The following is a 27,150-nucleotide window of genomic DNA, read 5'->3' as shown; positions in this document are numbered from 1 at the left end:
GGTCTCATAGCTCCCACCCTTGAGAAGAGGGTTCAGTAATTACATAGCAAATACGAAGTGAACTTATCATCATCATCATCATATTTTTTTTTTTTTTTTTTTTTTTACATCGAGGTCATTTAGAGTAAAAGCTCTGTGTCAAGGATTAGGAAGGAAATCAGCCGTGCCCTTTCAAAGAAACCATCCCGGCATTTGCCTGGAGCAATTTAGTCTGAAAATTTTAAAAATTAGAATTGTGTTTTAGGTCTTTAACCACTGTCAGGGTTGCCACAAGTATTCCCAAGTGAAATTCCCTGATATTTCCCTGATTTTCCGACAAGTTTTAGCATTTTTTTCTGACAAATTTTGAGATCTCAAGGGTAAGTAAAGACATATGTTGACAATCCGTTTTTGCAGCTATGGTGCAGGAAACATCTAAATAAAACTTGCAAGCAGATAGTGTGTTCTAATGTGAGCCACATCTTTTGTAATGAGCTGTTTTTTAGATGGGGAAAGCAAGCCAAAGGGTATGTGTGTTTCATTAAGGCCAACTGATTTTATTTCAATAAAACGATACACATTTGGTGAAAAAAATACGCATTTCCTTGGAGTCGCAAGACAGATTTACAATATCTTCATTTATTTAAAAAAAAAAGTCAGAAAAAAACAGGGCTCTTGAAAACAGTGTATAAGGTGGGGAAAATCAACAATATAGGTGACAGCCAATAAAATGTTGTTTCTACTACGTTCATTATTGTCTGTTATTACCCGCTGTGTCACATCTATTATTTTACAGACATTGTGTGATTTTTGTTTTGAGAAATATTTGAGTACACAGCATAGAAACCAGCAGTGACCGCCACAATATCCTTCTTATTGTCCATACTTTCTAACATATAAACTACTTTCGAAATGCTAAAATGTACTAGATTAAACAAAATGTCTATAAAATGACACACCTTGCAACATACTTGTGGTAAGACAGTTGCAATTTCTGAAATCCATTGCACATGGCCTCCAGCCTGCCGAGGAGCACGGCAGTCCTGAGTCCACGGATAAACCACAAAAATCCACTGCATTATGACACACACAAACAGACCCAGCCTGCTGGCAGTTTGGTGAGACTAGATCTGATGAGTAGGACCAGCAAATTAGTGGGAAATGAAAGGCTTCAGATCAGCAGGCCTTGTCCATTACAGATACCCGCAGAAATAGCCTGTGGTTTTTGTCTGTCACAGAAATCCACTAGTATAGCCAGCTTTTCAGGAGTCACAGACACTATGTTGATGAAATGGGACCATGGTGATCAATCCATTGAACAGATAACTTGTGCAAATACTCAGAATCAAAAATAACGAGGATAGGTAGTAACTCATCGTAAAGATGATCGCTGAGCCAGAGAGATAGGTAGAAAAGATAATCACACTCCCACAACTAAATTTTTGGCCATAGCCTTTGTCAGAAAACTAGAGTGCACACACATTCACACAATCACTCAGACGCAACTCACGTACACGACTGCTGTACCCAGCCGCTGCGTCAACGGTCAGATCCAAACAAACCATTCCTCACGCCTCCCTGTCTCTCATTGGCAGCTGCCAGGATAACGGCAAGAAGTGGTGGCAGCACTGACTGCAAGTGGAGAAAAGTGGTAGGAAGAGAAGAAGCAGTAGTAATGAGGGAATAGGGAAACAGCACACGTGCTCAGCTGCATCCAACCATTGACAATGCATGACATCTCAGTAAACAAACTGTTTCATCTACCGAGACAAAAAACCAGATTTTTAGAGCGGTTTTTTCCCCCAAATTTCACTGATAAATTTGTAATTCCCCGATTTCCAGAATCTGTGGCAACCCTGCACTGTATTTCAGAGACTTTCTGGCTTAAATAAAGAAGATTTTCCCGCAATTAAAACAATTGTAAAGGAAAAAAATAAGGATAAGTGGATAAAGCTAAAAATCAGTTTAGTCTACATAAAGGTGCTTCAGAAACTTTTCTGTAATTTACAAAAAATGCATAATCAATACACATATATCTCTCAAATTATTAATTAAAAGGAAAGTGAAACATAAACAAAATCCAATTACACCATAAAATGAGAAGCCCGTTTCTTCTTCCTGGATCTGCTTCTGCTTGGTCAGTACAAAATCTTCGTTTGACTGATAATTTAACTGCACTCTTCGCAGCCTGAATCCTATCCTTTGAAAAATTATTTTGTTAACATGCTCTTCCTGAAGATAAAGGGTTCATTTTCCTGGTGATCAAAGCACTCAAGGTTCCTGTATTCATACTAGACCGAAATTCAGTACTGTTTTTCCTACCAATACTAAAAATTCTTTCACAGGCAGCATTATTATGAGGAATAAGCAGTAATGCAAACATAAGCCTCCTCAGTGATGGATTCTTTTTAATGCCTGATGCATCACACATAGCAGATAGTTTGCACCAAGCAGTATCAGCTCTCTCTTCATCCACTATTCCCAAGTCAAACCGATATCTGGAATACTCAAGTTCTAATGGGTTTTTTCACAATCACTCAGAACATTAGGAAATGGCTCTTCAGCTTTATGACTGACGATAAAGATTTTCTTTTCCTAGCTCCATCTGTAAGTTTTTTAAGAAGTGATGCGTAGTGGAAATTTTTCTTTGCTGGAACTACACGAGTTGATGAAAAATCTTCTGGTGTCTTCATAAAAATTGGCAACTACAAATTTTTCGAGCTTGGTATGACGAACATAGCTTCTAATGTCTACACCAATGGCAATACCTTCACCCCATTTGTGATATTTATTTATTTATTTTTTTTTTTTTTTTTGAAATTTCTATTCCAGCAGACTACCAAAGCACTTACTGCAGAAAGATTGGTAAATCTCACAATCAAATCATAAATAAGTGATTTCCTCCTATTTTGTTCCGTTTATAGTCCACTTCTCTTTTTTTGTTTATTGATTTATTTATTTAACATTCCATAGTTTTAACGTTTGTTATTCACTGCTTTCCAGCCAACAATCTCTTCCACACCTACCAGTATCATCCATTTCCGTCGATTTCGTGTTGCTGGCGATATTTTTGTGCCATTGGCTATCTTTCTCTGCCACAGGAAAATTTTTTGGGACATTTCTGCGCCACTCGCTATCTCTCTTTTTCGCCACTCGCTATATCTCTTTTTCGCCACTCGCTATCTCTCTTTTTCGCCACTCGCTATCTCTCTTTTTAAGCAATGTGTGTTCTTTTCCCCTGATCTGGACATACTTCCTTGGTCTGGTCACCTTTTTCCGTATTTTTCTTATTTAGTGGTCTTCCTTTGGTATTGAACATTACCAACACAATTTCTTTCTTTCTTGTCCTTCCCTCCGTGTTTTATTCCTTCTTATGATTACTATTTTAACTTTAGTTATTTAATTTCCCTACCCACCAGTTACCCACTATGTACCCTAATCCTATACCACATTATTTACATCCATTCCGGAAATATGCATTCACCGTAGTCAAACTGCAATCCCACATACTTTTCCTCTGGTCCTGCTTAACCTTTGGAATTACCCCTAAAGGACTTACCTTAAAAGTAACTATAACCACAGTCAAATGCCACGTATCACCAGTCCCAATTCAGTTCTAAACCTCTCATCCAGATCCCTCTCTCCTCCAGAGACATCTGTTCTATCAAAAGGCTTAACCTTTAGCCCCACGCCTAAATTCAACCACACTGCCCTGGTTAAAGATCTCCTCTCATTCACCCGGAACCTCAACTGGAAATATCACTTCACTACCCAAACACAGCCCCCAAATACTAGACCCAGTGTTGAACCCTGTCTAGAAAGAACAGTTCCGACCGCCTTCTCAAAGGGATCCTCCTCCCTTCCCCCAAAACCATCCCTTGCAGACATTTCAGGAATTCCTCACATCCAGTGTTGCCTCCCAGTCCTTCTTGAAGAACATCCCGAAAACCCCCAACATCACCCCAGCTGAATCCCGTGCCATTAAGGAGCTGAAAATAGACCGCTCTATTGTCATCCTCCCGGCAGATAAAGGCTCCACAACTGTCGTACTTGACCGTGTGGAGTATGTGGCAGAAGGACTGCGTCAACTCTCCGACACCTCAACCTACAAAGCTGTTACCCAGGATCCCATTCCCTCCATCCAGACTGAGCTGCAGAAAATCCTAAAAATCCAAGGTCCCTCACAAGGCCTCACAACGGCTTCCATAGACTTACTCACTCCACCTCAGCCATGTACCCCTACCTTCTACCTATTACCCAAAATCCACAAAGAGACCCATCCTGGCCGTCCCATTGTGGCAGGCTTCAAAGCCCCAACAGAACGTATCTCAGCTCTGGTAGACCAACACCTCCAACCTACCACCCGCAGACTCCCATCCTACATCAAAGACACAAACCACTTCCTAGAACGCCTCAAATCCATTCCCACTCCTCTCCCACCTGAAACCTTTCTTGTCACCATAGATGCTACATCCCTTTAAACAAACATCCCACATACCCATGGTCTCTCTGCCCTTGAGCACTATCTCTCCCAACGCCCACCCGAAGATCTTCCAAAAACGTCGTTCCTTATCACACTTACCAACTTCATCCTCACCCATAATTACTTCACTTTTGAAGGCCAGACCTACAAACAAATCAGGGGAACGGCCATGGGAACCAGGATGGCTCCGTCCTATGCCAACCTCTTCATGGGCCGCATGGAGGAGGCTTTCCTGAAGACCCAACAGCTGCTTCCCCTGGTCTGGTATAGGTTTATAGATGACATCTTTGTTGTCTGGACTCATGGTGAAGAAACACTCCATAACCTCAACTCCTTTTCAAATCTGAATTTCACCTGGTCCTTCTCCAAAACCCAAGCCACCTTCCTGGATGTTGACCTTCATCTTGTTGAAGCTCACATCCACACCTCTGTCCATATCAAACCCACAAACAAACAACAGTACCTTCACTTTGATAGCTGCCATCCATTCCACATCAAATGCTCCCTTCCCTACAGCCTAGGTATTCGTGGCAAACGTATCTGCTCCAGTGACGAATCCCTCAACAATTACACCAATAACCTAACCAGTGCTTTCCTCTCCCGCAACTATCCTGCAGACCTTGTCCACAAACAGATCTCCCGAGCAATACATTCCTCCCCATCCTACAATCATGTTCCTATCCCCAGACCACAAAGAAGCATCCCCCTTGTCACCCAATATTATCCTGGCCTCGAAAACATCAACAAATTACTCCGCCAGGGATATGACTTTCTCAAGTCAACCCCTGAAATCAGATCATCCCTTCACAAAATTCTCCCCACACCACCCAGAGTTTCCTTTCGTCGCCCCCCCTAACCTCCGTAACATCCTTGTTAAACCCTAGAATATTCCCAGGCTACCTTCTCTACCCAGCGGTTCCTACCCATGTAACCGACCCCGCTGCGAAACCTGCCCCATGCATCCCCCACAACCACCTACTCCAGCCCCACTACTGGTAAAACATACACAATTCAAGGCAGGGCCACGGGTGAAACTACACGTCATTTACCAACTGACATGCCTGCACTGCACAGCCTTTTACATCGGTATGACGACAACTAAACTGGCTGAGCGCATGAACGGACACAGACGAGCTGTCAGCCTAGGAGATGACCAATACGCAGTAGCGGAGCATGCCCTCCAGCATAATTCTAGGGACCTAGGAACCTGCTACACTGTATGTGCCATTTGGCTTCTCCCACCCAACACCAGTCCCTCTGAATTGCAGAGATGGGAATTTGCACTCCAACACATCCTTTCATCCTGCCGTCCCCCTGGACTGAACCTACGTTAAACAACCTCACTCCCATTTACTCTTCAGTCTACTCCTCTTTCCCTTTCCTCTTTAGCCATTCACGCATCTTTTCATCCTACATAGTTGTGTTTATACTGTATACCTCTTTACTTCTGTATGCATCCTCTTTGGTTTGAAGCTGGCACAGTACTTGCAGTAGAATATCTTTGGCTTCCCTCTGACAACCATGCCTCCATCCTTGCTACCCTCCCTGTTTTCCTTTCCCTGTTGCTTCATTAACTGGGTTATGAGTAACTGAATCCACTTTCCCTTCTTCCCTTTCTTTCCCCTCTCTCCTCCCTGATGAAGGAACATTTGTTCCGAAAGCTAGGAACGTAAATTTTTTGTTCTGTTTTTTGTGTATCTATCGGCTGTACTGAGCTGAGGTAAGTACTGGCCAGCCCCTCTATCTCTTTGTTAGTATTTGTTTCACATCTTTATATGAGATTTTCCATTAATCATTTAAATAAGTGATTTAGTATGCTATGAAATCTGTGAATTACTGGCTCTTCTTTCTGAATGAATACATTTGTTTTGGTAAACAACAAAATGATAAAAGAAAATTTGGCTTGGTTACTGGATCATTTAGAGTAGGGTGCACTCTAGGTATGTGAGAGTTGTTCAAATTTTTTGAAGCTTCCTCAGTGAAAAATTTTACAAGAGGTTCCCACTGTTCAGTTATTCTTTTTATTGACTGGAGCAGGGAAAACCATCTTGTACAAACATACTTCAGTATGTTTATGGGGTTTAGTGCCATAGTAGACTGTCTTTTTGAACTCTTTTGGAGAAAGTAGAAAATGTCCATTACAAATTCTTCAGCATCAAAATATTGTAGGCTTTCCACAGCATTTTTTTGTGCAGCTAAATGAAGCAGGTGGCAGGAAGAAGATTGAATCCTTATGTGTGGCTGAACTTACTTTAAAACAGCATCAATTCCTTTTACCTTTTTTTATGTCCAACCATTGTATAATCTTTCCCTGTTTAACATCAAAGTAAGTGATGATAATTGGATAAAGTTTCGCATCTTTAACGTCTGTGCTACCATCAGTTGCAAGAGAAAAGTGGTTTCCTTCTAAGCATTCTGCTGTGTTCAAGGTGACAAAGAATTTATAACTGCAGTTATTTTAGCTCTTCTGTTTAGAAATCTGAGAATTAGGAAACATTTTTGTAATAGTTGTTAAGTATGATCTGCACAAGAAATTGGCAGGCCATGTTCAACATGAACTAAAAAGCATTTCAACATAGGTGACAAGGGTCTCCATCAGGTTTTATTCCAAAGGATGACAATGATGAATTTGAAGACAATGCTTGTTAGGCTTATATGAACTTTGAAGAGAATGTGGTGACAACCATCATCAAGACCAGCATGCTTTATAGAAACGTCTCATGAACCCACTCTACAAAACACACGTTGGTCTGATTTATCTGATTTTACCAAACATGGCCATTTTTGGTACACTGTTTCCAAAATTTCTGTCCGGTTTTACATTTCTCTGTAACAATGCTATCCACTGTACTAGTACTTTGGTGTTCCACTATATTACTGAATTTGACATAGCATTTTTGTCACTTTCACTCAGGATATCTTTCGCACTGTTTAACTTCGCATTATTTTTGTCAGGCTTTTCTTTAAGGACAGCTGCTGAAGAAACAAAAAAACATCTAATTTCTTCCTCCATTTTTAACAAACAATTAAAACTTCCAGTAGTAACTAAGACAGTGTTTTCGAAATATAAATGGATGAATATAACCAAAAATATCAGTGGTCTACACACAATACACTAGATGAAAATACACTGATTACTGGAAATACCGCACGAAACTTGAAGGGGACTAGCTGATATTTCTATTTTATTTTTTTTTAATGAGCCACTCATTTGAATTAAAAATTTCAGAGAGCTCAGGTTTCCCATTTATTAAGCAATTTATGTAAATATCACTGGACTATGATCTGTATGCATGCATGTTTCATTGCCACCTAAAACACAACTTCCACTCGTGGATGATGTGTGTACAAATTTTCTTAGTTCCAATGCTAGATGGCCGACACACTAGACTTTTACATTGAAATCATCCGTAAATATGTTTACTACATACTCTGCAAAGAAATCATTACAACCTATAAAACATTTTCATAGCATATGACGGGTGGAAAGCAAACGGTATCTCTTCTGATTTTTTTTTATATGAATATAATAGAGGGAAACCTTCCACGTGGGAAAAATATATCTAAAGACAAAGATAATTTACCTTACCAAACGAAAGTGCTGGCATGTTGATAGACACACAAACACAAACATACACCAAAAATTCAAGCTTTCGCAACCAACGGTTGCTTCATCAGGAAAGAGGGAAGGAGAGGGAAAGACGAAAGGATGTGGGTTTTAAGGGAGAGGGTAAGGAGTCATTCCAATCCCGGGAGCGGAAAGACTTACCTTAGGGGGGAAAAAGGACAGGTATGCACGCGCACGCGCACACGCACACGCACGCACGCACATATATATATATCCCATGGGGGTGTGCGCGCGCGCGCGAGCGAGTGTATACCTGTCCTTTTTTCCCCCATAAGGTAAGTCTTTCTGCTCCCGGGACTGGAATGACTCCTTACCCTCTCCCTTAAAACCCACATCCTTTCGTCTTTCCCTCTCCTTCCCTCTTTCCTGATGAAGCAACCGTTGGTTGCGAAAGCTTGAATTTTTGGTGTATGTTTGTGTGTTTATCAACATGCCAGCGCTTTTGTTTGGTAAGTTACATCATATTTGTTTTTGGATATATTTTTTTTATATTTTAACATGAAATAAATAATGTCCATTTCTATAATTTTTTAGTACCTCTTCATAATGAAGGTGATAAATCTGTAATAATTACGGATAATCTGTAATAGCTGGCAGCTTGTAGCCGAAAACTAACAAGCTATTTTAAATAACAGACTAAAAACTAATTCACTTTACAATAAAAACACAGATAGAAATTTCTGGTATTTAACTCTATGAGTGGGCTTCTTGTTTCTTTTTCTTGATTTATTGTGCCCTTTTCTCACAGATCTATTAATGCCATTGCCAAAGGAACAGCACATAAAATTGTGAGCTCATTGCACATTTCATCACATTTATACAAAATGTGTACAGCAAGTATCCTTTCTTATTTTTCTCAACCATTGTAAAGGGATGCACAATGGTCTTTGTGCAATGCCATCTAAGTTCAGTTAAGTCCAAGCCAATGAAGTGTGTAGATCATACCTGAAGTGAAAGTGTGTTTAGTGATGGGATCAAAAGTCAAGATCCAGAGAACCATCATCAAGCAATGTTGTTGTTGTTGTTGTTGTTGTTGTCGTCTTCAATCCACAGACTGCTTTGCTGCAGCTCTCCATGCTTCTCTATCCTGTGCAAGCTTCTTCATCTGCCAGTACTTACTGCAACCTACATCCTTCTGAATCTGTTTAGTGTATTTATCTCTTGATCTCCCTCTACGAATTTTACCCTCCATGCTGCCCTCCAATACTAAATTGGTGATTCCATGATCCCTCAGAATATGCCCCACCAACCGATCCCTTCTTCTAGTCAAGTTGTGCCACAAATGTCTCTCCTCTCCAATTCTAATCAATACCTCCTCATTAGTTATGTGGTCTACCCACCTTATCTTCAGCATTCTTCTGTAGCACCACATTTCAAAAGCTTCTATTCTCTTCTTGTCCAAACTATGTATCGTCCATGTTTCACTTCCATACATGGCTACACTCCATAAAAAATACTTTCAGAAAAGGCTTCCTGATACTTAAATCTATACTCGATGTTAACAAATTTCTCTTCTTCAGAAACGCTTTCCTTGCCATTGCCAGTCTACATTTTATATCCTCTCTACTTCAACCATCATCAATTATTTTGCTCCCCAAATAGCAAAACTCCTTTACTACTTTAAGTGTATCATTTCCTAATCTAATTCCCTCAGCATCACCCGACTTAATTCGACTACATTCCATTATCCTCGTTTTGCTTTTGTTGATGTTCATCTTATATCCTCCTTTCAAGACACTGTCCATTCCGATCAGCTGCTCTTGCAGGTCCTTTGCTGTCTCCGACAGAATTACAATGTCATTGGCGAACCTCAAAGTTTTTACTTCTCCATGGATTTTAATCCTACTCATTCACATACTGGTCTCTAAATTTTTATACGATAACTTGAAACTTGATTTTCATAAAAATTATCACATTCTGTCTACTTTTAGAAAATGTGTTTTCCATAACTGATTTCAAAGTAATCACAGTTGGACTGATTATGTTTTCAAACATCCAGAAAATCAAGTTTGATTTTCCACAGTGCACTGACAGTACCTGAAAATGACAGACAAATTTGAGGGAATGTGCCACAGCAACAGGCTACATTTCAACAACCTGTTGACTGTTTTTTTGTTGCACCTTGTTTTTTTTTCATTCATATATTGGCAGGTAATCTCCTACTATATTGCATTGATCCATTGTTTACAGTTTATGCAATGATCATGTCTTGACTGCCACCTACTGTGGGATCAGCTGAAGTAAATAAGCAATAGTCTTCCAGTAATGAATGTCCTTGAATCAATAGTGGCAATGTCACCATGGACCAAAGCTATACAGTGGGATATTACTTATCAATTTAAAAATAAAATCTACATGCAATGAGACATAGAGAAACAGTTGCTTCAATGTAGCCCGTTGCCACAGTACATTCCCCGAAATCTGTCCATCACTTTCAGGTTTTGTTAGCTCACACAGGAAAACTGGATGTGCAAATTATTATGCTAATAAGTTGTTGTGACCAATGTTTCGTGTTTACCATTCCTTTAATTTACGAAATATAAGAAGCAATCCATGGAACCTTCAGGTTGAAATATCATCAATATAAGAGAATGACAGATTGCTGCTCACCAATGAGTTGCAGACACGCAACAACAAAAAGACAGTTACATATTAGCTTTCAGCCAAAGCCTTATTCAGAAGAGTTCCCCCCCCCCCCCCCACGTACAAATAAGCACATCTCAAGCACACGACTGCCATTTCCCACAGCTCGGAACAGAATGCAACTGTCATGTAAAATGGAAGCAGCAATGTGGAGGGGGCAGGGAAATGGGGGGTAGGGAGGGGGTGGGGGGGAGAACACTGTCTGCTGACACATGGAAGGACTACACTGCCAACAGACAGTGTCAGGAGGCTGAGAATTGGGGGTGGGAAGGGAGAGGGAATGGGGGTCGAAAAAGGAAAGGAGTGGGGAAAGGGAAAGATGGGCATGTGCATTGGCAGAGGGCACCACACAGAGAGGATGAGACGAAGAGAACAGGGAGGAGGTGATAAGACTGAAGATGCGGAAACTGTTGGGTTGAAGGTGTGGGTACAGTAGGTCACCCTAGATTGAGGTCAGGATAATTTTGTTGTGGAGAATGTGTTTTAAGGATAACTCCCATCTGTGCACTCAGAAAATGAGGTCACTGAGGGGAATGTCCAGATGGCTTGAGTAGTGAAGCAGTCACTGAACTCTAGCATTTTGTGTTCAGCTGCATGTTGTGCCAATGTACGGTCTACTTTGCTCTTGGCCACAGTTTGGCGATGACTATTCATCCAGTTGACAGCTGGTTGGTAGTCATACCTATATAAAAAGCTGTGCAATGATTGCAGTAGACAGGTATACAGCATGTTTGTCTTCACAGGTGGCAGCCTCTGATAGGGTAAGTTAGGCGTGTGACAGAACTGGAATAGGAAATGCTGGTTGGGTGGATTGGATAGATCTTGCAGCTGGACCTTCCACGGGGATATGATCCCTGTGTCAAGGGGTCGGGATTGGGAGTGGCATAGGGATGGATGGGTGGTTGCTAAGGCTGGGTGGGCGATCACACACTGCTTCAGGAGGGTTGAGAAGGATCTTGGGTAGGTGGGTAGCATGTCCCTTATTTTAGGGCATCACGATGAGTAATCAAAGCCCTGGTGAAGGAAGTGGTTCAGTTCTTCCGATCTGTGGTGGTATTGGGTGACAAAGTGAGCACTCTTTGTACCTGATTCTTGGGGTTGGTGCGAGGGTTGGGGGGGAGGGGGGGGGGGGAGTGTTTGGGGAAATGGCATGGGAAGCCTAGTTGCAACTTTATTCACACCACAATCTTTCAGACTAGTTTGCTATCACTTATGTAGCAGTGTTAACCCATGTTGAAAATTAAACCTACTGTTCTGGGGGGCTTAAAGCTACTGTTCTGAATGACACTCATTTTGAAGTGTTGAACATACCCTACCTCAACTTTTCACAAAAATCATCATCTTGACAAATTTGCAGATTACTGGAAAATATTAGGTAAAAGAAATTTTGTATTCCACATCCTTTTCCTACTCAGCTGTTACATATTACGTTTCAGGTTCAGCTTGCATTTACTCTACGTATATGAGACTCAATTTTCCATTTCTTTCCTGTCATAATTTTTGTGCCCAACTTTTATTCAAATTACCTAGCACTGTTAGTCCGAGTTGGGTAATCAAAAACACTTTTATAGCACGTAAAACCAGGGTCTTTCTGATGCGCCCAGTTTGGAAAGCTTTATAGAATCCAATTTTTTGCAAACTTTAGTCAAACATACTGATTCATTTATTTATTTATCATCATCTTCCACTTTGCACTTAATTTATTCAGTACTGAAAAATGGTACTTAAATGAAACTTTTGATTTGTGTTATTAGGTTACTACATGTCAAGTTACACGTTTGTCATACCTTTAGTCCCTGAAATACAAGAAGCCAAATTTGAATTTTTTTCTGGTCCCAACTGTTTCAAGTGATTGTGCCTAAAACTTTCGGGCTAAATATGGCTTGTAAAATGCTTTTCATTATTATTCTTAATAGAAGGCACAGTTTGTGCACGACAAGTTTAATTTCTTTCAATGAAATATGGCCCAAGCTGTAAGAACTCAAATTCGCCAGAAATTCACATTCACTCTGTGCAAAGTCACATGTGGAGTAAAACAAGTGACCAAATCTCGGCCAGTATTGGTTCGACAAACATTAAACTTTACCAATGTTCATTGGAGGCATGTACAAATGTTCAAATAAAAATTCCATGAAAGCCACAATGACTGAGCTGGGAGGCCTAGGTGAGTTGACATGGAATGGCCCAACAGAAATGTAAAGCCGAAGAGTTTATTGCCATTAAATACCATAACCTAATTCTCCCTCTAAGCAATTCTCCCACATGTATCTCCCTCGCTCCTTATTATGTGTCAAGAAAGGGTATCAGGATCACATATGTTTAAAGTTAAATACTTAATATGAAATACTGCATTCAGTGTAACTGATCTCTCAAAGTTGACTAATAGTGTGTTTCAAGCTGTTCAGTCAATCTGTTGTTGGCATTTTAAATAAAATATCTTCTTCAGGCACTGCTAGTTGTGCTGCTATGTGTACTCCCTTCTTGCACTCCAACCAGACTGAACTATTCAGTCTCAAGCCACTATTTATAGCCAATTTCATTTCCCGACACCCACTACACCTAGACCCTGGGACAGAGCAATTAAGGACTTTGTTAAAATAAACCAGGAAGGAAGTTCCAATTTAAACAAGGCTTGAGGTCCAGCAATCAATTTATTAAGATACTGCTGGCTATCACATACAACAGAGCTGGAAAATGCTGACAGAATGTGCATTGCACAGAATATCAGATGGGGCTGTGAAAAAAAAAGATCATGAAACGGAGTCAAACTCTTCTACAAACAACACTGCGAGATAAACAACAGGTCAAAGTCTAGTTTTAGTCCAGCTAGCGCATATACACTGTAAAAGTATTAATGTTTCAATCGTTCATATTCTTTGAAGGTTGTCCGTCACATGTCTCATAAATTCTTTGGTTCAATTTTTGGTGTAGTTGTGATGATCTCTGGCTATGTTTTGAAATGTGCAGTTGGTGTTTCATATCATATTGTCATACTGTGAGATGCTTAATAAATGATTCATTTCTAAAACGGCATCTGATGATTTGTCAACACGGTAGCAGATGTGCGTGGTTGATAAAAGTTCGTATGAAATGCGACAGCTGTGCTGATTTCGGAAAAGAATTACTCGACGAAACAGAAGTGCAAAGATGAGACAATGGTCAACAAAAGACAACAACTAGATAAACTCACGGGTGCAGAAAACTGGGGGAGCTCTAGAATTATAATAATAACTATATTAGAGTGTAACAAAATCTTTCATGTTGTAAGTGGTGAACTGATTAGGCCAGAATGAAGCGGACAGAGTTACGAAACCGAACTTGCAAAATGGACAAAGGCTAATGCAAAGGCAAGGAAAAGACAATTGTCACTTGACACCAAGCCTTTACTTTGTGTTGGGGAATGCAAAACTGCTTAAGAGGTTTGGGATAAGCTACACAAGATGTATAATGTGCACTCAGCTGAAAACATTGATCTGCTTAGACATAAGGTCCAATACATTTTGTGGGAGGCATCTGGAGGTATACAAGGTCATCTAGCCAAATTTGATGATGTACAAACTCAGCTTTCCTTGTTGGACAAGCTGATTGACGATGGTGACCTTTGTGCATTATTTTTGCAAACTTTGCCAAAGGAATTTGATTACATTTATATTACGTGGCATGAGCTACCTGCTGAAGAAAAAACACTGAATAAATTACAAAAACAGTGTTTGAATTATGAACTAACAATAACAGATCGTGATGACAAAAGTGTTGCTATAGCAATGATGTCGAAAATGAAGATTAACAAACCACAACAGAAGTGCAAACAAACGTCCTCTGAAGCAGATTAGTTAAAAACGCCTCATTATAAAAGGAATGAAGACAGAAAACGCTTTTCATGTGGTAAAGTAGGTCACCTATCAAAACAGTGTAAGACAGGGTAGGTTTGTTTTAAATGTAAGAAAAAGGGCCATCGATCAAATGAACGTAGTACCGCAGACAAAAGAGAAAACTGTGCTATGTTGTTAACTAATGTAACATCAGTGGATAATTCAAGAAGCTGCAGCTACACAGATACTTCAAAATCTGTGGAAACAGTATCAATGGTAAGATGCAACAGTTTTTCAGTAGATGTGAATACACTGGACTGTGATGATTGGTACATTGACAGTGTGCAACACATCACATAACAAATCGGCATGACTGGTACACTATGTGTGAACAATTTGAAACTCTGAGGAAGATTGATAGTGCCAAGAATGGTGTACATATTGAAACGGACGGACATGGACAGAACAATATTTTGAAGATGTTTGGTTTTGCCCTGATGGATCCTGTAACTTGTTTTCTGTTAAGAAAGTTGCACAGAAGAGAATAAAACAAATAATTGAAAATGATGGCAAATCATGTGTATTTTTCAAAAACAATATCGCAATTGCTACTGCCACATCCTGCTGTGAAAATGAGCTTTATCGTTTGGCTGTGAAGGGTGTTCGTCAAGAAAAATCTTGTGTTGTTATTGAAACTGAGGACACTTTACAGAGCTGGCATGAAAAAAATGGGTCATCAAAATAAACACTATGTGCACCAAGTTTTGAACGATGATGGTGTAGAGATAACAACTGATAACAGATTTTGTGCAGGGTGTATCTATGGTAAACATCACCGGATGCCGTTTGGTGAAAGAGTGCAGGAACCCACTAAACCTGGAGAGTTAGTGTGTGCAGATGTTTGTGGTCCGATGGAAGAAAATGATCTGCGGGGTCATCGATACTTTGCTGTTTTTAAGTATGATTTTTCCAGTTTTAGAGTGACATACCTTTTGTGACACAAAGATGAAATTAAAGAAAAGATGCCACTGTTCATTAAAATGATAAAGACTCAGGCTGAAGTTACTGTGAAAGAATTACGTACAGATAGTGGAAAGGAGTTCCATAGTAAAAATTTGCTGGCTCATTTGGACTGAAACATTCTATCACAGCACCATATACGCCTCAACAGAATGGAATTGCTGAACGGGAAAATAGAATCCTGTTTAAGATGGCACATTCTTGGCTTTGCTCTGCTGAGCATCTGCCAAAAGCATTGTGGGGTGAAGCTGTTCTGGCTGCAACATACACTTTGAACCGGACGTGTCCCACAAAAATTAAAGGTAAAGCTCCAATTGAAATATTTTTGAAGAAAGAAGGTCGTTTTGATAATTTGGTGATATTTGGAACTGAATGCTATGCTTGTATTCCTATACAGAAATGAAAGAAGTTTGATGCTAAATCTTCAAAAGGATATGTGGTTGGTTACGTTGGTTGTGGATACCATTTTTATTTTCCTGAAAAGGTGCATGTGTGTTTGCAGAGATGCAAAGTTCAATTGCAAGCCATTACAGAAATCTCTTATCGGTACTCAAAAGTCTAAAAGGGTTGTTGAAATATCAGCTACACATAAGAATGCAGATACTTTGGAGACTGAGCATGAAGATGTTGATTTTGAAGAGGACTGTATGAACCAAAGTGTTGCTGCAAGTGACGAAAGTGTTAACAACCAGTCATATGACACTGAGGAAGAAGCTGGAAGTAACTTGGAAGCAAGAAATGAGGACACAGGAAGCCACAATTTATGTGAACGGCGAAATTTAAAGAAACCATCTTGTTACTGTGAAGATTCAGTTTGTCAACCAAGAATGATGTTTCTTTGTGAGACACCAAGAAGCTAAAAAGAAGCATTGCACTCAGAGAATTCTGAAGAATGGAAGAATGCAATGGAGGAAGAGATGGATGCTCTAAAGAAAAATGGAACACGGGAATTAGTTTACAAAATTAAACCAAACAACGTGATTGGAAACTGATGTGTCTTCGCTACAAAATTAAATGCAAATAATGATGATGCTCGACTGGGAGCAAGAGGATATACTCAATGGTTTGGAGTACATTATGTTGACACGTTTAGTCCTGTTGCAAGATTTGAGACAATGAAATGCCTTTTGAGTGTTGAAATTCAACATGATTGGTGTATAAGGCAATTTGATGCGAGGACAGCATTTCTCAATGATATTTTAAAGGGAGAAATCTACACGAGTCAACCAGAGGGATTTGATGATAGTACAGGACGGGTGTGTAAGTTACTGAAGAGTCTATATGGTTTAAAACAAGTCTCAAAATGCTGGTATGAATGTTTTGTTGGGTTCCTTACTGAATGTAACTTACGGGAGAGCAGTTCTGATCCATGTATGTATTATGGTGAAAACCTGGTAGTATTGTTTTATGTTGATTATGGATTGGCTATGGGCTCTACTGATGCCACAGCTAAGTTCATTGAACTGTTGGGTAAACATTTTCAAATCAGTGCAGAAAAAATTTATTACTTCTTGGGTTTACAAATCAAGAGGTTTGACAATTGTATTAAAAAAAATCAGTCTGCATATCTGAAGAGGATTTTGGAAAAATACGATATGATGGATGCAAAACCATTGTCTTTACCCATTAAACCAGGATGGACACCAGGTGAGTCACCTCCTTTTAATAATACTGGACTGTATCGATAAATGGTTGGAGGTTTGAAGTATTTAACACAAGGCACAGCAGCAGATTTATCATATACTGTTAATGTTGCCTCAAGAGTTCAAGACTCACCTACTCAGGTGCACTTTGCATTACTCAAATAAATATTTAGGCATCTTAAATCAACAATTACAGATGGCATTAAGTTTAGTAGTATTGAAGCCTATAGTGATGCTGACCATGGTGGGGACAGAGGCACTAAACGATCAACAAGTGGCATCCTGCTTAAGTTCCACGGGGGGCCAGTTGTGTGGAAAAGACAATTACAGCAGTGTGTTGCTCTTCCTTCAAATGGAGGCAGAATATGTGGCTGCAAGTGAAGCTTGCAAATCATTTGGATGGTTAGACCGACTTCTGAAAGAAATTGGAGCTGCTGAGTCATCAGTTCCTATTTTATAAATTGATAACCAAAGTGCTATCAAATTTATTAATGGATCGAAGTTTTATAAGCGATGAAAACACAGAGACAAAAGGTATCATTACATTCATCAACTGGTTAGAGAGAGGAAGATTGAAGTGAATTACATACCAACTGGTGGACAGGCAGCAGACATTCTGACAAAAGGGGCTGCCATTCACAAAGTTACAAATGATGAAGGAACTTGTTGGTGTAGTGTCTACATCATATACGTAAAACATTGTGGGAGAGTGTGAAAGTAATAATGTTTCAATGTTGTTAAATACAGGGTGGTCGATTGATAGTTACCTGGCCAAATATCTCATGAAATAAGCATCACATTAAAAATTACAAAGAACGAAACTCATCTAGCTTGAAGGGAGAAACCAGATGGCGCTATGGTTGGCCCACTAGATGGCGCTGCCATAGGTCAAACAGATATCAACTGTGTTTTTTTCAATAGGAACCCCCAATTTTTATTACATATTCGTGTAGTACATAAAGAAATATGAATGCTTTAGTTGGACCACTTTTTTCGCTTTGTGATAGATGGCGCTGTAATAGTCACAAACGTGTAAGTATGTGGTATCACGTAACATTCCGCCGGTGGGACCGGTATTTGCTTCGTGATACATTACCCGTGTTAAAATGGACCGTTTACCAACTGCGGAAAAGGTCGATATCGTTTTAATGTATGGCTATTGTGATCAAAATGCCCAACGGGCATGTGCTATGTATGCTGCTCGATATCCTGGACGACATCATGCAAGTGTCCGGACCGTTTGCCAGATAGTTACGTTATTTAAGGAAACAGGAAGTGTTCAGCCACATGTCAAACATCAACCACCACCTGCAACAAATGATCATGCCCAAGTAGGTGTTTTAGCTGTTGTCGCGGCTAATCCGCAGATCAGTAGCAGACAAATTGAGCGAGAATCTGGAATCTCAAAAACGTCTGTGTTGAGAATGCTACATCAACATCAACTGCACCCGTACCATATTTCTATGCACCAGGAATTGCATGGCGACACCTTTTAACGTCGTGTATAGTTCTGCCACCAGGCACAAGAGAAATTACGGGATGATGACAGATTTTTTGCATGTGTTCTATTTAGCGACGAAGCGTCATTCACCAACAGCGGTAATGTAAACCGACATAACATGCACTATTGGGCAACAGAAAATCCACGATGGCTGCGACAAGTGGAACATCAGCGACCTTGGCGGTTAATGTATGGTGCGGCATTATGGGAGGAAGGATAATTGGCCCCTATTTTATCCATGGCTATCTAAATGGTGCAATGTATGCTGATTTCCTGCATAATGTTCTACCGATGTTACTACAAGATGTGTCACTGCATGACAGAATGGCTATGTACTCCCAACATGATGGATGTCCGGCACATAGCTCCCGTGCGCGGTACTGAATAGCATATTTCATGACAGGTGGATTGGTCGTCAAAGCGCCATACCGTGGCCCACATGTTCACCGCATCTGACGTCCCCTGATTTCTTTCTGTGGGGAAAGTTGAAGGATATTTGCTATCGTGATCCACCGACAACGCCTGACAATGTGTGTCAGCGCATTGTCAACGCATGAGCGAACATTACAGAAGGCGAACTACTCGCTGTTGAGAGGAATGTCGTTACACATATTGCCAAATGCATTGAGGTTGACATCATTTTGAGCATTCATTGCATTAATGTGGTATTTACAGATAATCACGCTGTAACCGCATCAGAAATGATAAGTTCACAACGGTACATGTATCACATTGGAACAACCGAAATAAAATGTTCAAACGTACCTATGTTCTGTATTTTAATTTAAAAAACCTACCTGTTACCAACTGTTCGTCCAAAATTGTGAGCCATATGTTTGTGACTATTACAGCACCATCTATCACAAAGCGAAAAAAGTGGTCCAACTAAAACATTCATATTTCTTTACGTACTACATGAATATGTAATAAAAAATGGGGGTTCCTATTTAAAAAAAAACGCAGCTGATATCCGTTTGACCTATGGTAGTGCCATCTAGCAGGCCAACCATACCGCCATCTGGTTTCCCCCTTCAAGCTAGACAAGTTTTGTTCTTTGTAGTTTTTTCGTTTGACGCTTATTTCGTGAGGTACTTGGCCTGGTCACGATCAATGGACCACCCTGTGTATGTATACGTATGTATCGTTCATATTCTCTGAAGGTTGTCTGTCACATATCTCATAAATTCTTTGGTTCATTTTTGGTGTAGTTGTGATGATCTCTGGTTATATTTTGAAATGTGCAGTTGGTGTTTCATATCATATTGTTGAACTGTGTGATGCTTAATAAATGATTCGTTTCTAAACCGGCATGTGATGATTTGTCAACATACACAACAGCCCAATTCGCAGCACCTGAATATAACAGCATTGATTGCTGAAATAATGTGCATGAAATAAGAACAACTTGGCTGATCACTCTTAAGTACACCATTAATTTTCACTGCTAGTAAATTGTGCTGCTATTTTCATTATACAGAAGCAATTTGGGTTTTATTTTTTTTTACTTACATTTTAAATAATCATGTAAATATCAAATAGCTGTACTGAAAACAATGCACTGAATGGAAGAATTACAAGCACAGACAGTGGTATGGTACTCATTTTCAACCAACATGGATATGTACGCTTGCTGGGGGGAGGCTCTCAAATGCTTCTGTGGTTAAAGCAGCAGTTTATAATTTATGCCTCTGTTAACTTGTGATAAATGATCAAAGTCATATTATAATATCCCCTGCTTGTTTTCCAAAAAAATATGGCTGTAGTATATAAAGGTTTTACTTTTTTTTCTAAACCAAGCTAAAGGTTTTACTCTTTTGTTCCTATACCAAGCTCTACCACAAAGATTCTCAATACATTCTCTCTTACAATATAGAAACTGCCATTGTTTACTTACTTCCACTTTCATGTAACTCTTAAATTAGCACTTTTGATAAATATGAAACCCGCCTTTTAAATTTTTAAAACAACAATTCTGTACACCAATTGACAAAAGCTTGTTTCTTTGAAATCCAGTCAAATTATGTGGAATCCATCAAGCACAGGTCTTTTTCACAGCTAAATGAAAAATTAAAGGCTTTGCAGTCTTCGATATGCCTAAGGATGCCTCTACTTCACAGTAAGTCAAATGCCAATCTTCAGTCATTTTGTATACAGCACCCATGTTTTTTGGGACAACAAAAGATTTCAGTCAACTGTCACGAAGTCTGTCACCAACAGAAGCACAATGCCAACAAAATTTTGCATACATAAACAAATCACATATATTTTCTGGACAACTAGTTATCAAATGTTTAACAGAGCAATTCAAGGCATTGTTGTTGAGTTAGGCCTTACAAAAGCCTTAGAAAAACCATGCAATGACAATCTTTACAAGAAATTTCTATTCGTTTCTTTAAACACTCAGTTAATTTCTTAGTTTCAATTGTGTTAACAATAGCAAATGACAAATTTTGAAACAACAGTTATATCACCTCAATAGAATCATCTCTTATTTGGTTGTAAAAACTCAAAAAGCAACCCTCATGCACTATGTACCAGGCAACCTTGCAAATTTACCTTTCATATTTTCTTTCAGAATGTATGTTACACATTAACATTCACACAAACATGTAATCAGTAATAACTATATTAGGGTAGTGGTTTAAGTAACTCACCAATAATAATACTTGTGCTGATGTCTGGAGGTGTGCCTATTGTACATAAGGCAGGTCCATGATTGCCTGCAGATGCCACCCAAATGACACCATATTTATTGACCACTTCATTCATTAGTTCTCCTATCCTCCTGCAATTAAGGAAAGTGATGTTCAAATAGAAAAAATAAAAGTCTTGTATTAGTATTCACATTCTAAACTAAGTACAGTCTATAAAGTCTAAGTACAAAATGATGAATCACTTTCTAATTGACCTCCTCTTTCTTTGTGAAAGCATAAGTAGCAGCAGTCATGTGTGAGGTGTGCACTTGCTTGTTCGACTGTGTGTGCATTTTTCTTTTCTGAAGAAGGCTTTGGCCCAAAGTTCAATTGTAATAGTCTTTTTGTTGTGCCTCTCTGCAACTCAATGTATAATCTTTACAGAGAGAAGCAACCTATTCTTTTCATAGCATTACTGGTTTTATTTAAAAACGTTTAAAGAGTTTTCGCATAAAAAATCTGGAGGTCAGCACCCCAGCTGTATTACAATAGTCAGCACTTCATATGTACCCCATTTTTAAATAACTATTATGTTTTACAAAGCAATAACAGTTTTAGCACCCCCCAATGAACCACGGACTTTGTTAAGGTACTTGTGTGCCTCAATGGTTCACATAACTGTACCATAGGTTCAAGCACTACAGTGTGATCTGTGGAGTGGGCAAACTAACAAATCATTACTGAATAGGGTAGAGCATCCTTTTCAGTAGCTGCAGGTGGCAACAGTCTGGATGATTGACTGGTCTGTCTTGTTTGTCAGCCAAGACAACCTTTGGTCTCTGTTACTTTGAACGACTGAAAGGAAGAGGGAACTACAACTGTAATTTTTCCTGAAGGCATGCACCCCCACTGTATGATAAAATGACGATAGCGTCCTCTTTGGTTAAACAATCTGGAGGTAAAACATTCCACCATCTCAATCTCTGGGCACAGACTACTCAGGAGGATATCACCATCAGGAAAATCAAAACTTGTATTCTATGTGCCAGAATGCAGACTATTGGATCCCTCAATTGGGTAGATAGGATAGGGAATTTAAAAAAGGAAATTGATATGTTGAAGTTTTACATAGTGGGAATTCGCGAAGTGTGGTGGCTCCAGCACAAGTGAGTACAAGGTTATAAATACAAAATCCAAATAGTGGTAACGCAAGAGTAGGTCTCACAGTTAATAAGAAAACAGGACTGTGAGTAAGCTGCAATGAATAGCATTGTGAATGCATTGCTGATGCCAATGTACATCCATGACAATAGTACAACTTTATATGTCAGCTAACTCCACAGATGATCGAGAGATTAAAAGAATGTATGATATCAAAAAAATTATTCAGATAGTTGAGGAAGATAACAGTTATGGAAGGCTGTAATCAGACAACAGAAAAAGTATGAGAAGTAAAAAAAAGTACGAGCACATGTAGTGGGGGAAAGGAATGAAAAAGGAAGCCACGTGGTAGAATTTTGCACAGATAATGATTTTATCACAGCTAATACTTGGATTAAAAATCATAAAAGAAGGTTATTTACATGGAAGAAACATGGAGAAAAAAGAAGGTTTGACTGACGAACTAATGATAATTTAGATTTATGGATCAGACTTTGATCTGTGAGACATTTCCAGGGGCAGATGTGGGCTCTGACTATAATTTAATGGTTACAAACTGCAGATTAAAACTGACGAAATTACAGAAAGGTAGGAAATTAAAGAGATGGGACCTGGATAGGTTGAAAACTAGAGGTTGCTGAGAGTTTGAAAGGGAGCATTAAGCAACAATTGACTGAAACAGGACTAAGGAACACGATAGAAGATGAAAAGGAAGCCTTGAGAAAAGAAATAACGAAGGCAGCAGATAATCACACATGTCAAAAGTCAAAGCCCAGTATAAATTCTTGGATAAGACGGAAGATACTGAATCTAGAATACAAAATGAAAAAATATAAAAAAATGAAGCAAGCAAAAGGAAATATAGACATAAAAATGAGAGTGATATGAAGGGGAACGCAAGAATGACTAGACAAGAAAGGTAAAGACATAGAACTATGCACAACTAGGGGAAAGACAGATGCCACCTACAGAAAAAAGGGAGATTAACTCCAAAGCAGCATTACAGAGGGAAGAGGGAGTAGAAGGAGATGAGTTGGGAGATATATTACTGCAAGAAGAATTTGATACAGCACTGAAAGACTCGAGTCAAAACAAGGTCCCTCAGAACAAGGTCCCTCAGAACATCTTATATTCACTGGTAAGCCAGCCATGACAGAATACTTCACCTGGTGTGTAAAATGTATGAGACTTAATGAAGAATGTAGTAATTCCCATTCCAAAGAAAGCAGGTGCCTACAGGTGAGAATATTACCAAACTATCAGTTTAATGAATTATTGGAGCAAAGTATTGGCAGATTACTTACAAAAGAATGGAAAAATTGATAGAGGTTGGCCTCAGAATATCTGTTTGGTTTCTGGAGAAATGTACGAACACAGGAAGGAATACTGGCCTCAATGTTTATCTTAAGAGATGAGTTAAGGAGGGCAAACCTACATTTACAGCATTTGTAGATTTAAAAAAAACTTTTAGGATATGAAATGGAAACAGGGAGGGAGCAATAGAGAGGGGGGGGGGGGGGGCATTGCAGAGTGATACAAAGGGGTAAATGTAGTAAGAAGGTTCAAAATTGATTCAGGCTGTACTAGTTATTTGGAAATGAAGAGGTTTGCGCAAGACAGAGTAGCTTGGAGGGCTGTGCCAAACCAGTCTACAAACTGACAATGACATTTTATCATAATCTCTAAATGGCCAATTTAGTGAGAGGACATAATATACCGTCAGGATTGGTTCTGGTTTAAGGCCAGAGTGACAAGTGGCTGCTTTGGGTGCCAAGCTGAGATGTCTGAAAAATCCATTTTCACACTCGCTCAATTCAGATTTATTTTTAAATATCCTACTACGAGCCCTAGGAACTGCATCTAATGTAGGAGGGAAGGAAGGGGGAAAGGGGGAGAGGGGGTGAGGGGGATGGGAAGCATCAAATAATGTTGCTTTTGTAAAAAGATGGAAGGGACAGGAGGGAGACTGAAAGATATGTCTCAGCACATTCCATGTTAATAGGGTTTTGAAAACATTGCCAGAAGTGAGCTACGCCTCAAAATTTTATTATTCTGATTCAGTGACTTTCTCCCAAACCAGCCCCAGTTATCCCCGTCAAATGCCAAGCGCTAATACTGTAACTCCAACACAGCGCTTCAGAATTTTGAAGTGTCAGTAATATTTGTAAACTGCATTTTGCACAGATCTTCACATGAATTTAAGATTCATGTTCTGACTAAGGAGCTGAATTTATCCTTTGAATCATACAAAAATCACAAATTAATGTATTTTTTCAGTACTTTTAGTATTTTTAACATACATTTGTGAGATAACACAAAGAACATTGCAAAAGGATTTTATTACCCAGAGCTTGAAAAGTGAGCATGCTCTCCATAGCTCATATTTATTACATGAATTTTGTTATTTTGTGTGCGCTCCATGACTTTGATCATGGCTCGAACCAAAGCTGTTCCAGTCTCCATAGAGCCCAAGCGATTGTCTCCTGCAAAATGACAGAAATTGTCATTATTAATACCATACTCGCTACATTTACACACACACACACACACACACACACACACACAAATATTTTTTGGGGGGCTGTAGCATGATTGGGATGCCCAACTGGACCCTAGCACAATGAGACAATCCAACTGCTCTGAAACAAAACAGACGCTAACAAGTTCTAATTTTGGTTTATGTGTCTATCCACTGCTTAAAATCTACACTGTGCAATGAATGGTTACCTAAACTCAATCCATTGTCTGTAAACACTGGATATTTTCCATCAGTAGCATTCTTTCTAATTATTTTTGTATATACCCATATTGAAGGTATTAAGTGCTACCTTTCACTACCATGCACAAAAATTTCAAGCATTTATAGAACAGTTGTGAATATGTAAGAATTTGCTGCAAAGAATTACTTCACAATTCTGCTCTCCTTTTTCATGCATACTGTCCACTCACATTAATGAGTCTACCTGTCAAAAACCTGAATCACCACCTTTTGCAGCCCAGACTGCTGCAAAACATGCAGGAAGAGAGTCAACAAGGTTCTGGATGGTGTGGACTCAAAATCGTTGTCCAGGTATGGCAGGTTTCTAAGGCAAGGCTCCATCGTGCCAACAGCCCAATGAGGTGGTCTCACAGAGTATAAACTGGATTTAAATCTGCGAAGTATGATAGCCAGGTGAGTACAGTAAATTCATCCCGGTACTCTAAACCATGCATGTATACTGCACTGTCCTGCCATCATGCCATGGAAAAAGAAACCCGCCCCTGTCCCCCCAAGGACAGAAGCATACTTCTGTTGATCCACTGAGCCTTCCAGAATGACGACATCACCCAGAGAATGTCACGAAAACATTCCCCACACTACAATGCTCCATCCGCAGCCTGGATCCATCAGACGATTGTGGCACGGTGTCTACTTTCTGATGTTTCACACCATACATGCCAATGGCCATCTATCCAATGAAGCACACATCTAGAATAACATGGGCACTGAAAATCACCCTTAAATGACAGGCAGAGGGTTCACTGAACCACCTTCACAATAATACTCTATTATTCCAATCTCTAACAGTTCGCAGAAAAAACGAACACCTATATCTTTCTGTGCAAGCTCTCACTTTCCTTGCTTTATTATACGCATTTGGATGAGAAAGTTGGTGACTGAAATTTCATGAGAAGATTCCACTGCAGCAAAAAACCACTTCTGTTTTAGTGCTGTCCACCCCAAATCCTGTATCATGTTAGTGACTCATTACACTATTTCGCAATAATACAAGACAATCTGCTCTTCTTTGAACTTTCTCAATGTGCTCCTCCTTTAATCCTACCTGATAAGGATCACAAGCCGTGCAGAAGTACTCCAAAAAAGGACAGACAAGCATAGTGTGGGCAGTCTCTTTACTAGATCTCTTACACATTCTCAGTGTTCTGTCAATAAAACAGTGTCTCTGGTTTCCTTTCCCGCACAAGACTGGGTATGTGTTCTTTCCAATTTTAACTGTTCGTAATTTTAATTCCTCAGCACATAATTGAATTTACAGTCTTTAGATCTGGATGATTTATCATGTAACCAAAGTTTAACAGATTACTTTTAGCACTCGAATGGATGACCTCACACTTTGCATTGTTTAAGGTCAACTGCCAATTTACGCACCATTCAGATATCTTTTCTAAATCATTTTGCATCTTGTTTTGATCTTCTGGTGAGTTTATCCGACAATAAATGACAGCATCATCTGGAAACAACATAAGACGGTTGTCCAGATTGTCTCCTAAAACATTTATACACATACAGAATGGTACAGGGCCTATAACACTGCCTTGGGGAATACCAGAAATCACTTCTGTTTTACTCTATGACTTTCTGTCAATTATTATGAACTGTGACCTCTCTGAAAGGAAATCACAAATCTAGGCACATAACAGAGATGATACTCCATAAGCACACAATTTCAATACAAGCCACTTGCATGGCACAGAGTCAAAAGCCTTCTGAAAATACGAGGGCAGTTCAATAAGTAATGCAACACATTTTTTTTCTCGGCCAATTTTGGTTGAAAAAAAACGGAAATTTCTTGTGGAATATTTTCAAACATTCCCGCTTCGTCTCGTATAGTTTCATTGACTTCCGACGGGTGGCAGCGCTGTACG

The 27,150-nt window shown here is 39.4% G+C and overlaps 1 protein-coding gene across 1 annotated transcript in view; it reads right to left on the bottom strand.

The window, feature by feature from the left end:
- The window catches only part of LOC126253474 (tripeptidyl-peptidase 2), a 310,223-nt gene that overhangs the window by 179,754 nt on the left and 103,319 nt on the right, over nucleotides 1-27,150 (bottom strand). Inside the window, exons 7-8 of the mRNA XM_049954832.1 lie at nucleotides 24,848-24,986; nucleotides 21,364-21,494 (exon numbers count right to left, since the gene is read on the bottom strand). Coding sequence (XP_049810789.1) covers nucleotides 21,364-21,494; nucleotides 24,848-24,986 — 270 coding nt within the window. The remainder of the gene's footprint in view (nucleotides 1-21,363; nucleotides 21,495-24,847; nucleotides 24,987-27,150) is intronic.

Source organism: Schistocerca nitens, chromosome 4, assembly GCF_023898315.1.
Source record: "Schistocerca nitens isolate TAMUIC-IGC-003100 chromosome 4, iqSchNite1.1, whole genome shotgun sequence".
NCBI classification, from domain to species: domain Eukaryota; kingdom Metazoa; phylum Arthropoda; class Insecta; order Orthoptera; family Acrididae; genus Schistocerca; species Schistocerca nitens.
Note: the sequence above shows the minus strand (reverse complement) of the source record. Positions and strands in the feature narration are given on the sequence as shown.